This window comes from Amia ocellicauda, chromosome 8 (assembly GCF_036373705.1).
Source record: "Amia ocellicauda isolate fAmiCal2 chromosome 8, fAmiCal2.hap1, whole genome shotgun sequence".
Classification (NCBI taxonomy): domain Eukaryota; kingdom Metazoa; phylum Chordata; class Actinopteri; order Amiiformes; family Amiidae; genus Amia; species Amia ocellicauda.
Window position 1 is genome coordinate 35,192,670 of NC_089857.1, and position 14,997 is coordinate 35,207,666.

The 14,997-nt window shown below is 40.1% G+C and overlaps 1 protein-coding gene across 2 annotated transcripts in view; it reads right to left on the reverse strand.

The window, feature by feature from the left end:
* Window positions 1-428: 428 nt before the first annotated feature.
* ptch1 (patched 1) overlaps window positions 429-14,997 on the reverse strand; it is a 69,209-nt gene continuing 54,640 nt past the window's right edge. For both annotated transcript variants that reach the window (XM_066711218.1, XM_066711217.1), the window contains exons 17-24: window positions 14,293-14,476; window positions 12,101-12,381; window positions 9,520-9,657; window positions 8,968-9,110; window positions 5,644-5,743; window positions 5,279-5,533; window positions 3,162-3,726; window positions 429-2,874 (exon numbers count right to left, since the gene is read on the reverse strand). In XM_066711218.1, coding sequence (XP_066567315.1) covers window positions 3,163-3,726; window positions 5,279-5,533; window positions 5,644-5,743; window positions 8,968-9,110; window positions 9,520-9,657; window positions 12,101-12,381; window positions 14,293-14,476 — 1,665 coding nt within the window. In that variant the 3' untranslated portion in view covers window positions 429-2,874; window position 3,162. The remainder of the gene's footprint in view (window positions 2,875-3,161; window positions 3,727-5,278; window positions 5,534-5,643; window positions 5,744-8,967; window positions 9,111-9,519; window positions 9,658-12,100; window positions 12,382-14,292; window positions 14,477-14,997) is intronic.

Consider the following 14,997-nt stretch of genomic DNA (forward strand, 5'->3'; position numbering starts at 1 on the left):
TGCTACAGGTTTCAGACACCCTGAAGAAAATGTAGTGTCCAAAATGTTTTTAGTTTTTTTTAAATGTGACTTCAGTCCAGACTAAAATTTTAAAAATAACTGTCTCATCATGCCTCAGATTACAAGGATTAGCCCCATAAATGAGTGCAGCAAATATGTAAATACAGGTGTAAAGTAAACCAGAAAGAATACGCCACTTAAATAGTGTGGAGATCTTTTTGTAATTAAGACCCTCAGCACTGTGTTGGTTTAATACCTTCACTGGAGCTGCCCCTATACACACATAAAATTCCACTTTGCGTAGTTCTTTTGACTAATTTTCTGTCTTTATGATTTTATTTTGTTGACAAATAAAGTGCTCTATAAATCAGAATTCTATATGTAAAGTGACTTCATTTGAAAAACAAAAACCCAAATAGAAAAAATACTTCCTTTTAGAATGTTTTTAATTAGAGTTATAAACAAAATAAACAGTTATAAACAAAAGAGACAAATAAGTTATAATATTTTTATTTGTTAGAATTCTATCAGTGTTTGAACATTAATATTGAGAGCTAGTACAATTTCTACTTTCAAGGCTAGACTTTCACAAACCCAAAACAGATGAGCTTTATGAATTTTCACTCTCCTATAATACTGTAAGGACCTCTTTTATCTGAGAGCAAGTTAGCAATGAAAGTGTACACCGTAACCATTTCTCTTATGTTCCAACAAAATGGTATCATTACATATAATCTCTTTAAAAATATACTTCTGTCAAAAGACTTGACAACTACTATGTACACTACAAAAATAAATTTTCATATAAATAAATTATATGGCATACATTTATCTTTGTAACTGAAATGACACAAACTCACCCCTACCACAAAAATGGCAGTCAGCGAGACCCAGTTTGATTCGGTTTCCTTTTACATCCTCACTCTAAGAGCTACATTGAGTCTTTAATGTAAATGTTATATACTCTTTTTCCTATTTAACATTAGTAAGCACTTTATACAGATAAAAAAATCCATTAAAGGAAAAACATAGCTGTAATAGTGTTTTCAATAGAAATAAAAATCCCTGCATTTTTGTTATAAACTGGCATATGACCAATAATGTAAGAAAAAAAATCTTATAATACAAAAATATAAATATCACAAAACAAAGTAAAAAAATAATAATTTTCTTAAAAAGAATAAAATAGTTGCCAGCAATGGATTTCTCCCTTGCCAATGTGACTTGAGGAGAAAAACCATCTACATTTTTTGCAGAAGCAGCAGACAGTACACAATACAAAAGGAAAGAAAAAAATTAAAATAAATAAAAACATACAGCTGTGTTTGACAGTAAGTCTAGGTTGAGAGGGGAAAAGCTGGCAAAAGTGACAGACAGACAGACAGACACCAACTTAGCAGCAGCAGGCGGCCGCGTTGACCTCTGACACTGTCTCATGTACAGTTGGCAGTGGAGGGTAGCTTCCAATTAGTGTCATACAGTTTTGTTGTGGATTTGTATGATCTTAGGTCAATCGACTGCTAATGCTAAACTGAGGCCAGTTGTCCTTGTCGTCATTGAAAGGTTCTTGTGAATCAGACAGTGTGCTGCTCCAGTAGGGCCATTTAGTACTTAACCCTTAGTGCGCTTGTCATATTAGCTTATCTTGTGTGCAGTTGGGGGGAGGGGCAAACAATAGCTGTTAAGTGCCTGGTTTAATCAGAACAAACTGTAGCTTGTACCTATGTACATGCCGAAATGAAGTGCTTCACAGCAGAAGGATTTGAGATGAAAGTGTGGAATTTCTGGAGAAGATGGAAAAAATGGCAGTTTAAGCCTTGGAGATGTTTATAAACTGCCGTCTCTTTTCACTAATACTTAAATGTATATTTGAATAAAAATGTCCTATAGCAAGTTTAGTTTAATGATCTAACAGGTGAAGAATCCAAATGTTGCCAGTTTAATATAAAACACTCTTTGACTTTCCCAATGGGGAATTAACATCATTAAGGAAACTAAACTGAACTAAAGAGACGTGGATTAAAGGGAGGGGTTACTAACCCAACATTAGCATTCTTCGATGATTACAATTGACCATAATGGCATCTTCACATTACAGGATCAGTGATGTTGGCAGCAGAGGGACACTAGCTTTGACTGGAATGCAAGCACACCAAGGGCACTTTTACAGTAAAACAACACCAACACAAAATACAGCATCAGAGCAAAAATAAAATAAAAGGAAAGAAGACAAAACACACAAAACAAGCAAGAGCTACAGCCAGTCACAAAGATTAACGTGCTTTTTTCTTCATATCTGCTAATTTTAAATATCACGCATAGCGTGTTTGAAAGTTAAACAGTAACATTTCATACTACCACAGGTTTGTGATATGCAAATTAACATTTAAAAACAAGATGCGTACCTTTACACACACACGTATACACACGTACACACACACACATGCTCTCACACAGTCTCACAAATTCCTATAACATAAAAGCAATATTTGCATAGAATTATACAAGTTAATTATACAATATTTAAGCAGCAACGATGTATGCTGAAATGTTTGACTAGATTAAGCTTACTTGTGGCACAGATACACAGATGAGTGTACAGTAAGTACAGATCACACACAATATTGTCCCCAGTCTATGAACAGGAGTTGTACAGCTCCTAAATTACAGCTACTTTACATCTGTATTATACATGTGTACATCTTTTAAATATTTATAGATATTTAACAAAATAATACACTAGGTTACAGTAACAGTGAACCGTCTTCCTGATGCAGCATTTCCTTGTATTTCCCTAATTTCAAGCAGTTCTTCTCCAGGTGCAGAACAGAAGGAAGTCCCATCTTTGGCCTTTTGTGCTTCAGAATTTACTCACTGGAAACAAAAATAATGATAATTTATAATAAGACAAAGGAGCCATTTCCAACACAAAATACATGTAAAGGCCTTAATGTGAAATTGATGATAGGGCAATGTAAATGTTTTAAAAGTTTAAAGGTTGTTGTATACAGTAGCATAGCTAATATATGGATATATTACAGGTTGAGCTGTTAATGTTATCCAGTGAAAAACAATACAAAGAAAATGGTAAACACTGGAAGATTCATGAAGTCTTATGAAAATCCTACCAGGTTTAAAGAGTAGATTCCAGAAGGGCTCACCTTAATTCACAGGTCTCCTTCGGGTTTCATCACTCTGCGATTCACATTCTACATCCTGCAACTCCATAACCTCCACTTTCGAGTCCCTTCTCTCGCTGCGGATGTTAAAAGGCACATGGGGGTCATCAAAGGGCCCCAGGTCTGTCTGATGGTGCCCCTCTGGCGATGGGAAAGCCTGGTAAGGGGGGTTCTGGCTTGGCAATGAATGCACAGCCACTGTGACGGAGGCTGAGGCAGTCACAGTAGTTATGGGCTGGCCATACGCTGGCACTGAGGTGCCTGTGGCAGTGAAAGCTGGGTGTCTAGTGCTGTGAGAGTGGGTGCGGTGCCCCGAGCGGTCCCTATGGCTAGAGCCGTAATGCCCTTCAGTAGCAGTTTCAAAAGCATCCAAGCGCGGCCGGTAGGGGGGCGGTTGCTGCTGCTGCTGCTGCTGTTGCTGTTGCTGCTGTCTGTCCCTGGTTGCCTCCCTCCTGGGGTCCCTGCTGCTGTACCTGCGGGGCTGTGGGCCTCCTGCTTCCTGCTGCCGGGGCCTGGGCCGCTGCTGCCTGCTGTCTGGTGGCACAGCCTACAGAGCGAGAGAGAAAGAGGGAGAGAAAGATTTGCCTTTTAATTGCCTTTATTAATTAAAGAAAATGTTTTTACATAGTTAATACAAATAATCAAATTTAAAACCATGATAAAACACTTTCTAAAAACCATCAATAACCATTTCCAATATAAAATAAACCCATTACCCTATTAACCCCCCCACACTGCGGACTGAGTGCACGCCTGTATGCTTGGCCAGCTCATCTGCATTCCTCCACCTTCACAAGGCACGATGCTGCCCTGTACAGCAGACTAACCCAGGACACAAACCCTTCCCCAAAACCAAAAGCTATCAGAGTCTTAAACAGGTATGTGTGATCCTGGTCCAGAGACAGTAGACCAATGTCCAGATTAAAAAGGTTGTCCTGGATGGACCTGTCTGGGATGCAGTAAGGTTGGTCCCTGGGCACTATCGCTGCCCAGTGATTCCTGAGCCTATTGGCCAAACTGTTGGACAAGATTTTTCAGTCCAAACTAAGCAAGGCCACAGGTTTCCAGTTCTGCAGCAGGCTCAGGCCCTCTGTATTGGGCAGCAGTGTAAGGACCATCCGAAATAGGAGCTGGGTGCATGCATAGCCCTCAGACTTAAGAAATCTGCTCTAATCATCGCCTCCTTCACCATCTCCTCCAGCAGAGCCTGGGTTCTGGTCTCTCCACACATCTGTCAGGCAAAAGTGTGTCTGAATATCAGAGAGCAGCCCTGCAGATTTGGGGAGGATCTGCTCTTTTACTTTTGTAAAATCAACGGTGCAGTTCCAATCCCCCCCAACAACTGTACTCCTCTGAGGGTCGCTCTGCCACAACATGTGTAGACAATGGCACCCTCCCCATGGCAGCACTGCCGTGAACACTTGTCATCTAAATGCACATGCTTTACCTCTGCTCGCTTACAGCCTAAAGGGATTGTTTTAATATCGCTGGCAAGTTTGACAAATCTAGAAATCTCCTTTGCTAAAATGTCATTCTGTATTAACAGGGGCATATTAGAGATGATAACTTCAGTTGCGGGAGCTGATAATGGGGTTATGGAAACATACAGATCTTTTACTCAAACACCATTCTCAGTCAGTCTACTCAACTTCAAAACCTTCAAAAACACCAGGACTACTTTATTAATCCGAGAGGCAGAAAAAATATATTCGTACCCAACCTGTTCTCCTACTACCAACAGCACTGTAGCCCCACTGGCCGGCACACACCCACAGAGATGGCATCTCTCTTCCTGAAGTAGACGCCATCCCACCCAATCCCCTGTCACTCCATGTATGTTTATTCTAAATCTCCCCTATTCAATTCTTACACACAAGAGAAACTATAAGAAAAGTTGTATAAAACAAGGAGAAAAACAGCAAAGAGCACTTCAACCTCCCAAAAATGCCTAGCATATAGAGACCAAGAGAGAGAAAGAGAGAGAGAATGAATACCATCATCTTAGATGCATACAGGACCCCTTAGTATAAATCAACAAGTATGAGACTATGGAAAAAAGCCATCAGCCATATAAAAACAACTGTGGCGGATGGACTCACAGTGGAGCGGGGGAAAACTGGATTCTCTGTGGCCTCCACCATGACCTGGCGAGTAGGATGAGCTGGGCTGTGTCTGGAGTTGTACTGCTGCAGCTCCTCACTGATGCCCGACATGGTGGTCTGAGAACTGTACTCCGAGTCTGAGGAGTCGGAGCCTGTGGTTGTGTGGTTTGGGTGGACGGCAAATCTGACAATGCGAGGGGGCGGCTCCGGGGAGGGGGTGGGCAACCGGCTCCTTCCGTCGATGGGAGACACCTGCAGCAGGTACAGAGACAAAATCAGGAAGGTGCTTACCCACCACGACATCCAATGAAGATAGAAGACCTCAATGATGATTCAGAGAATTGGCGGAAGTAATGACTCACCTCAGGATATGGGCCAAAGTAGGACAATAAAACGGGTAGCAACACCAGGCCATTCAAAACACCCAACACGGTCAGGATTGCAAGTACAGCAAAGAAATACCTAATAGGAAAACAAAAACAATTACCTGAAATTGCACCCTAAAAACAAAAACTTCACAAGCATAAAGCCCAAAGAATGAATTAAACAAAAAATATACTGTACATATGTAAGAAACACTAGAAACAGTAAATTTGTGTTTTACCTTATGTGAGGCTATGTCCCCACAGAGCAAGAGGGTAAGTCGGTTAGAAGCACAAAGGAAAAAGGAAACGCAGTTAGTCGGTTAGTTCACATGAAGAAAAAACTGAAGAGTGGAAAGAAAATGTGATGTGCTATGTTAGTTGTAGCTGTGATAAGCAAACAAGCAAAAACAAAGAAGTTGGCTTTTAGGCCTAGAGGCTGGAGGAACTCAAAGTCCAATGAAAGGGGGCCCCACTAATGAAAACTCAGATCAAGCAAACAAATTAAATGAAGGGTGTAGAATTTAAACAATTTAGTCTAGGAGGAAGAGAAGGGCTGTTCTCTCAGCAGTTAATCCACTGTGAAATTCTCCTGCATCTCACAATCTGATCCCTAATTAAATCTCTAGTGTATCAGGTAAGACCCCCACTTTCCCCCTCCTTCCTGATTCATTAAGCACAGCTTTCCTCTGGCAATTGTAGGACTTTAATATGGAGTAAGTAGCTCAAATTGCAACTCCCCCACCACATTTAAAAAACATGGGGACAACTGTTCTCCAATAAAAAATGCAGCCATTCCTGCAGCAAAATATCTGGTATTTCAAAACCCTTTCAGTGGATAAGTGGGCATCTGAGAATTGGGAAAGGTAAAGGCAAGCCCAGATTAAAAAATAGATGTGTAACAAACTAAAAAAGTGTTAAGTAAAAACCGTGGAAGTGGGGAGGAGACTTAAGTGGCTTTCCTACAATTCCAGGTTAAGCCGAGGGATCCTGTGGGAGAGCCAAGGTAAGCCTGTGAATGGAGAGGAAGGGTCCTGCCAGCTGGTAAGCGGCACAGCTGGAGTTCAGACTAAACTCTCCGACACTTTCATAACTAATGGTTCCAATGGCTTGGCCTAGGGAGACATTTTTTATTGGGCCTGCCGAAGTAATGGGCCTGTCTTGACAGTGTGGCAACGTAGAGCAGCGCCCTCTTCTCCTGTTTATGCAGACGAGCACACACTTCATACAAAAGCCCTTTTTTAGTATTGTCCCAGCTCTGTGGGGATGAGGCCTCACTGCATAGACAGAGATTTGGCCTATTGGGGTGATTCTTCAGCAAAAGCCTGCGTGTTTGGCTGAACGAACGACAGCACAATAAATTATTCTGGGCAACTCCGTACAACCTTAAGTCTTTGAAGGATTCCGAGTATTACGAAGAACAAATAAGTCAAGATCTGACAAATGCCTCCTCTGGCGAGGATTACATTACCAATTGTGATATGGTCTATTCATGCTTCTTCTAAAACAACTATGAATCCAAATGGATTTAATAACACAAGTAATATTCATACTGAACATGAGGGATTTTGGCTTCACAAAACGGAACATCTTGCTTCAAGAAGCGTGAATGAAGAAATTAGTCTTGCCAGTCTATGAAGCCCTTTGACTCTTAGAGTAAGGTTATTGTAACTGCTTCTACTCACTTCTTTAAAGCAGTACATTACTAAGAGTCAATTACATGTTTGCCTCATTCCTTATTATGTACATATTCACCTCTTCAAAATGAGCGCAATACGAAGAAATAGGACAGTAAAAGGCAAACTGTTTTTAAATGGAAGGCTTAAACCATCAAGTGGCAAAACAATCTTAAACAAAAATACAGGAGAAAACCTGTGCATTTGTCTTCCGAATGACGTGTGCAGAAGCATTTGCAGGCTGAGCACCTCTGGCTGACAACTGTAAATCGGCACAGCCGTATGCAGTTTTTTTTTTTCCCCCAGTCACGATTGTTGGGACTGTCCAGCCTCATACCTGAGTTCTGGTCAAGGTATTTATTTGATCTGTTCCTGTACCACAACACCCACCCACCCCCACCCGGCCTTCGTACACCACTCACCAGCACCGGTCACAAAGAGGCAGTGTTACTATGAAAACGAGACGCTATTTCTGCTTACAGAGCTCCACAGGTTGTTTGGTGTAGGAAAGGCATCTGTTTCACTGCTCTTCTCAAATTCCCCAGAAAAAAAAAACTGCTCTTGTCTGGGTTGATGAACTCCGGATTCTTAATTAAACCCACAAGCAACAGGCTGCCTTTAGCCCCTAACAGTAAATCCCTCAACTTAATTTGCCTCAACACTACAGATTAGTTTAAAAGTGAGCGAGAACAGCTTTCCTCTGTTCAGCAACAGTACGCGCTCACATGCAGAGATACAAACACTTCGAGACACACACACATACATCCCCACAAACACATGCTGAAGGTCTTATTATTGTAGCACTAAAATTAATATTCTTTCACTGTAATTATGGCATTTTTACTGATTTGGTCTACATGTTGAATTATTTTTGGCTAAAATACCAAGAGAAAAAAACATATATTTTGAGGTTTGCACCAAAATGTTACTTTACTAGATGTCCAAACAGCTCCTGGGTCAAACATAATAGCCAGTAATGTCTAAAGTAACCAGTTAAAACAGCTAAACAGGATATAAAAGCCAGATCACTTCCACTTTAATATTTCTACACTGCGGTGCCTTCAGTATATCTCCTCCTAAACTTATGTTCCCAGTCATGGGTTAGGATTGGGTCAACCACCAGGAGAAGGTAATCTTGCAAGGCACTTCCTTTGACAAATACTGAAGCACAGAAAAATGCCACGCTCCAGCAGAAGGAAAACAAAACTTACACTAAGAAGAAAGAAGAAAAGAAGCAGTGAGTGCTGGGTAAACTGCTTCCACGCTTCAAGGATTTTCAGGTAAATGCCTTTGCTACTGGCATTGAGAACAAATGTTTAACTCTTTCATACGCATACGATCCAGGGAATATACAGCCAGCTTAAATTGGGAGAAGTGGATTATATTGGGAAACAAACCAAGGTGGAAATTGAAAAGAGAATGTTAAAAAAATCTTGAATGCATCTGTTGGCTTTAGTCCTCAATGTGCACAATTGTGAAAATTGATTTTGTGGGCAAAAATAAATAAGATTTCATGCTTAGGATTTTAACTCATTTTGGACTTTTGACTGATTTAGAGGGGTTACAGATCACACCCTCAGAAAGTGACAGCAGGAGCCCAAATAAATTAACCTAGGGGTCCATGGGTGTGCGCTTAAGATATAATTACCTGACGATGAAGTCAAACTCTGAGCCTGCAAGCATCAGGACTCCCAGCAGGGTGGAGAAAGCACCATCCAGCACGGGCGCAAACATGTGCTCCAGGGCCAGGATTGCTCTGCGATTTCTGTCCCCAATGGCAGTCAGGAACGCCTGTGAAAATAACAGCAAAACAAGAGTTTGTGCATATACTACCAACAATCACATGACACCTGTGTAAAGCTACACAAACACACACACACGCACGCACACACTACAAATACAAATGCAAGAGCTTGAACTTTTGAACACATCACTGAAATACAAGTTCATATGCAGAGTTAGCTTCTGCCCGATCCCTCACTCGCCACGTTCAAAACAAAAAGGAGGCGCAGGAAGTGGGCTTTTTAAAGTATTTTAAAGACATTTATGTGTCTGTCTTGATATAGCGGTTTTCCTCTTTTCTTTCTTCTTAAGTCCCAGTAAGATTAGCTTTTAAACTAGAAAACTGGGGAGAGATGCAGTCTGGGTGAGCTATCTGGTGTCAAGGTGTTCTGTACACCTACGCAGCGATGACACTAACCAGAGCCACATGGACGGTGAACTCCACTCCGATGCCCACCGAGGCGATCAGAATGACCACAGGGACGGCGCTCAGCTTGATACCAATCAGACCCATCATCCCGAACAACTCCACCGTCATCAGGGACAAAACCAGCACCTAGAGGGTTAAAATAGCAGGGGTTCAGCACTTTCATTTACACCCAGAAGGTTCCACCCTGCTTCTGCAAAACCCCATCTTTAGCCCTCCCCTTTTTCTTGCCTTTTAGGAACACCACAGTCAGGACATTTCTTTCACAGCAATCAAAACAACCCCCCCCTCTCTTTTTTCTCCCCCCTCTGGTTTCACAGAACAGAAAGGCATTGAACCTTAAAAATGTCAATTTAAACAGCTCCACAAGGAAATTGGTAGGCCAGGCTGACACGAATTCTCCATTGGGTTGGACCTGTCAGTTGTGCTTGACATGGGGAGGCCAAAAAAATTATAGAAAGGAAAATGTAACCAAACACAAATAAACTATCTGCTTGTTAATTCACTGTCTTAGTGAATACTGTAATCAGATTTAACCCTTTAAAAAATGAATGGGGGGTGGTTGTTTTGCATAAAGAAAAATAAAACACAATTATATATATATAAAAAACAACAACAACAAATTAACCAAACATTTAGGCTTGGGAAATATTTTGCGAGTATTCGGCATTCAGTGAACATGAATCTGAGCTTGCCCAAAATCAGTAGCAGAGTAAATGCCATTATCAGCTGATGAGTGTCATGTTACTGGGGGGCCCTCTTGCCTTTGAAGTGGGTTGAAGGAGGTGGGGGTGATAGAGAGATGGGGGTGAATGAAGGATGAACGGGGGGTGGCCTGGGCAAAGCAAACAATTACATTTTAGGCTGAGCCATAACTATTCTTTTCATCTAGTTTGTGAAATATAAGGATGAACAACAGATCAACAGTACAGATGCAGACAGCTTAAATATTGCCTGCAATAAAATGCTCAAAGTGTGAGAGAGGGGGGAGAAAGACAGAGGGAGAGAGCTATATACATTAGTGGTCAAAATGACATGGACACCTGGAGCTTTTATTTAATCTGAGAAAGAAAGAATCAGCATTAACTAGCCATGTATATGAAAAAAATTAATTACCTTCTCTAAAGATAATCAACAGAGAATGTTTTGCTAGCACTTTGTTACAAACGTTTAGCAAAGTCTCCATGGCAGCAGTCACACCTACACATAATTTAGGACCCGTGTCTCATTCCTGCAGCAGTGAAATATTGTCTGTATTTGTCTATTCAGGCCTTATCTCCTATTCTCATAGAGGGTACCATCATCCCGTTCACTCGCCTTTTAAGTTCTACCTACAACAATATCAAAGGAGTTCAGAAGATGGGAGTATGGATTTCAAAATGTCCTTCTGATTTCAGTTTTATCTGTTGGTCTGTTTAAACCACCAGCAGCAGAGTAAAATACTAGTAAGACACATTCATGGTTAGGTTTTACTTTGAAAAGGGCCAAAAAAAGTCAGTGGTTTATGTAGCTGTCCTTTCTATACAGCATTGTTTTAATATTGACGAGTGTCCACTTTACTGAGGACGCCACTGCGAATGAGACCCAAATCAAGCTAAGAGTGAAGTCGGGAAACTTACTTTTAGTTATTTCTATGGGTACAAGTGTCAAAATAATCCACCAACTCATTTAATTTACTGGCTTCCTTCACACTCATATATATATATACACACACACACACACACACACATTTTAATAGTGATGAATAGGAGTATTTCAGAAAAAAGGCTTCCCCAAGTTTGGAGTCACTGTTGCCTGGGTAACATCACTTCTATCCTAATTCACTTTAAACAAGTGCCTTTAAAAGCACCATGTAGACTAAACAAACTTCCCTTGACAAAATAGGGAAAGATAAACAGTGAGACCCCTAGCAATAGAAACTACAGGGTATTTTTTGCTTTCTAAACTACAATCCAGCACCATCAGGAACAGTAGTAGAGCTTACATTCTCCCACTTTCAATTAATCTGTACAAGTCTCAGTATTCATACTCAGTTATTCAGGAGGAAAGGTCCATATATAAATTGAGTCATTCATTTAACCCAAGTCTTAAACAGATCACAGAAATCTTTTGTGGCAAGTAATTTTTCTGCCATTTCTGATTTAGTATAAAGTTCATAGGAGAGGACCTAACTATTTGTTTTTTGTGACGGCTGTTAAGTTTATTGTATAGACCAGAAGGGAAAAAAAGATACAGCCCAGTACCATCAGGGAGATGAAACAGAAAAACTACAAATCACAAATGAAAACCAAATGCTTAGTTACACGGCTAAAACACTTACAATTATTTATTGTGGGTCAAAGAGCAGAACCAATAGGTCAAAGAGTGGAAGCAGAAGACAAGTTCAGGACAGACAGTAGGAGGGATGAGTTATTAAAAATCAGAGATTTCTATCATTGAAGGATTTTTTCCCCTTGTATTGGCTAACAGGCCTACTGTGTGTGTGTGTGTGTGTGTGTGTGTGTTATATACATGAAATGGTCTTTACCAATGTTTACTCATTTAACTGCATTGAGAAATAAGAAGAACTCACAATGATGCCAGCTGTCCAAGGGTTGAGCAGAAAGAGGGCGCACACCAGAAAGGTGCAGGCCAGCACCACACTGATGGACAGGAGAAGCCAGTGCCGCAGGCCAATGTATTGCTCCCAGAAGAGGAAGGGGTAGCCGTTGGGGTAGTTGAGCAATCCCTGCCTACTGTAGTTGCTACAGATGGACCTGACGCTCTCAATCGCTTCAACAAACTGGGGCGTCTCCTGCAGACCGTTGAGGTAGAAAGGAAACTGAGCATATTCGATAGGCTCGGCAGCTGGAACTAAATGGACGGAAAAAGAAACATGAACATTTCATTGCATTCCTTTCTGATAATCAACTTTACATGTTGGCCTTAATGAGGCCTGAAAACCTCTGTATCAGCCCACAATTACTCAGGCTCTATAAAGAGGCCCACAGAGGCAGCTTCTAGTGACCCGAGTGGCTGGGCTTCTGTAAACAGATGTAATTTCATTGGGAAAGCCTTTTGCCATCCACCAAAGTGTCATAAGGACAAAAAGGTTAAATAATAAATAGCTTCAAATGACATTTTAATGTCAAAATCATTTTCGTAAAATGAAGGGTGTCTGTGCAGCACCAGCTTCTCGGGGATTGAGTTCCTTATTCCTACAGATTGCATCAGACTTTGTTTAAATGGAAAACATGTTTGAAACTCCAGAGTAACATTGGGGAGTTCTTCTAAAACTTCAATATTACAACATTAAAACAAAAATAATTAAACTACAAATATTATTATTTTCACAAAACCCAAAAATATACAAGATTCTACACAAGAAAAAGTGAGTGCCATTAAATTCTGTGATTTGGTTTATTAGGCGGGAAAATAAACCTGTGTGATTTTCACGTTAAACATAGGCAACATTTTTTTTTGTATTTGCAGTTTACATTAACAGTTCAACTCTACAGCACGGGTTTCTATTAAATCATTTAATTCTGCTAAAAAGAAGGTGGAGACAGAGTAAAAATAAGTTTTATTGTGGTGATTCCCCAGGGTTTAGAGGTTAATACACAAAATTATTGGTTATTAGAAAAGAATGACAAACTTGAGTGTTGCTCCTAATAAATTCCCTAGAATGAAAGCTTCAAACACACCACTTTCCAACCAATTATAAACTTTTTCTTAATACACAATTAATAATAATAATAATAATAATAATAATAATAATAATAATAATAATAATAATAATAATAATAATAATAATAGCAGCAGCTGAATAAAGTCCGTTCTAATCAATTTGAAATCCCAACCAAGCTCATGTTTTAGTTGCTGCCTCTGTGTGTTCCAGCCCCTGCAGGGTCATTCAGCTGACTTGCTAAACATGATTTGCCCTATTATAATCTCAACTATAAATTTCCATTAAGACAAGACCTGGAAGGCTGCCACAAGGCTCCAGGGTTCAAATACAGCGAAGCACTTTCTGCTTGTTATCCAATCGCATTTCCAAGAGCCCCCCTGCTGCCGCCCAATAACCACAACTAGCACTCAGCCCGATAACTCTGACTTCAACGCAAATTAAATCAATCCGGGGTCTTTTTGTTAGGCAAAGGGCGATTCCTTCTGTTCTCTACCTCAGTCTCTCTCTTTTTTAGAAGCAACCTTCTGCTCTACAAATACACCCACACTTCCAGTTACACACAAACAGCACTTTAACTACAGGTGTGTTGTGTGAGCCCTTATACTGGTATTACATTAATAATCAAACATGAGAAAAATGTCCCTTTTCATCTAGGCACAGAACAATGAATTAAAAACAAGAAACAGAGGACACAACTTGGGGGTTTGATTAGAAGGCATGAGGAATACATATGAAAACAATTACAAACCTATATTAAAGCTATATTTTGTAGTATCCTAGTATACATCTAAACATTTAAACCCTAAGCTTTACACAAACTATTATTTTACCATTCTATACCATCATTCTATACCATATCTATATGCATTCAAAATAAAAGGTGTTTTAAGACATTTAAGACCAGTACACAGAAAATATGCAGGTTGAAGTAGAAAATGTGTCTACCAACTAATATTCCAATACTGACGATGAACATAGATGACAGCAAAATGTTTTCCACCAGGCTGTTTCAGCTTTATTGTGGTTTTCTTAATTGTAGATGACTTAGCCCTTCGGCCAAAACCCAATGTGATTAAGCTAAGACAGAGTTCACTCACTGTTAAGCCTGATCTCAGGCATGTAGTCAGCCTTCTCATGAACCCACTCTGGGGGGTGGGGCCTGATGTTGGCCTGGGAGGCCGCGTAGGCCACGGGGTCATTGCTGACCCAGGCGGACAGGTAGATATAAAAAGCACTTGGGTTGATGATTCCATCTGCATCTACTAGGCGCTGTTTTGTCAACTGCAACAGAAAGTTACAAAAAAAAAAAAAAAAAGTATTAAACAAAATACCCTGCATATGTGTTCTCCACATTTTTATTTTTAATTCAAAATTTGTATATATGGTACACAGAGGAAAAAAATAAATAAAAAAGGAATATGACCGGAGATTAATTTTGGCAGAATAAATCAGGTTTTAAAAATTCGAAATAATTGTATTAATTGTCTTCTACCTGCAAACCCTGACAGTACCGTTGGTTATAAAGTGTGTTTTCCAGATTAATAATCAAAAAAATCAAGAGGGGGAAAAAAACAACTGGGCAGTCAGTTTTTTGGCAGAAATGTTTATTAGCCGTATACGTCAAGGCCGGTATAATAGATTAAAATGACAGGGTGGATAGACTTTCCCTTTCGGTAGATGAAGCCTCACTCACAAAAATGTTAAATCAGGTTGTTAAACCGAAAGAATGCCTAGCATGGAAGTGCTACTCTTTTTCCATTTTCTACATCGTATTCTTCTGAAGACCAATCAAAGCCAAAAAA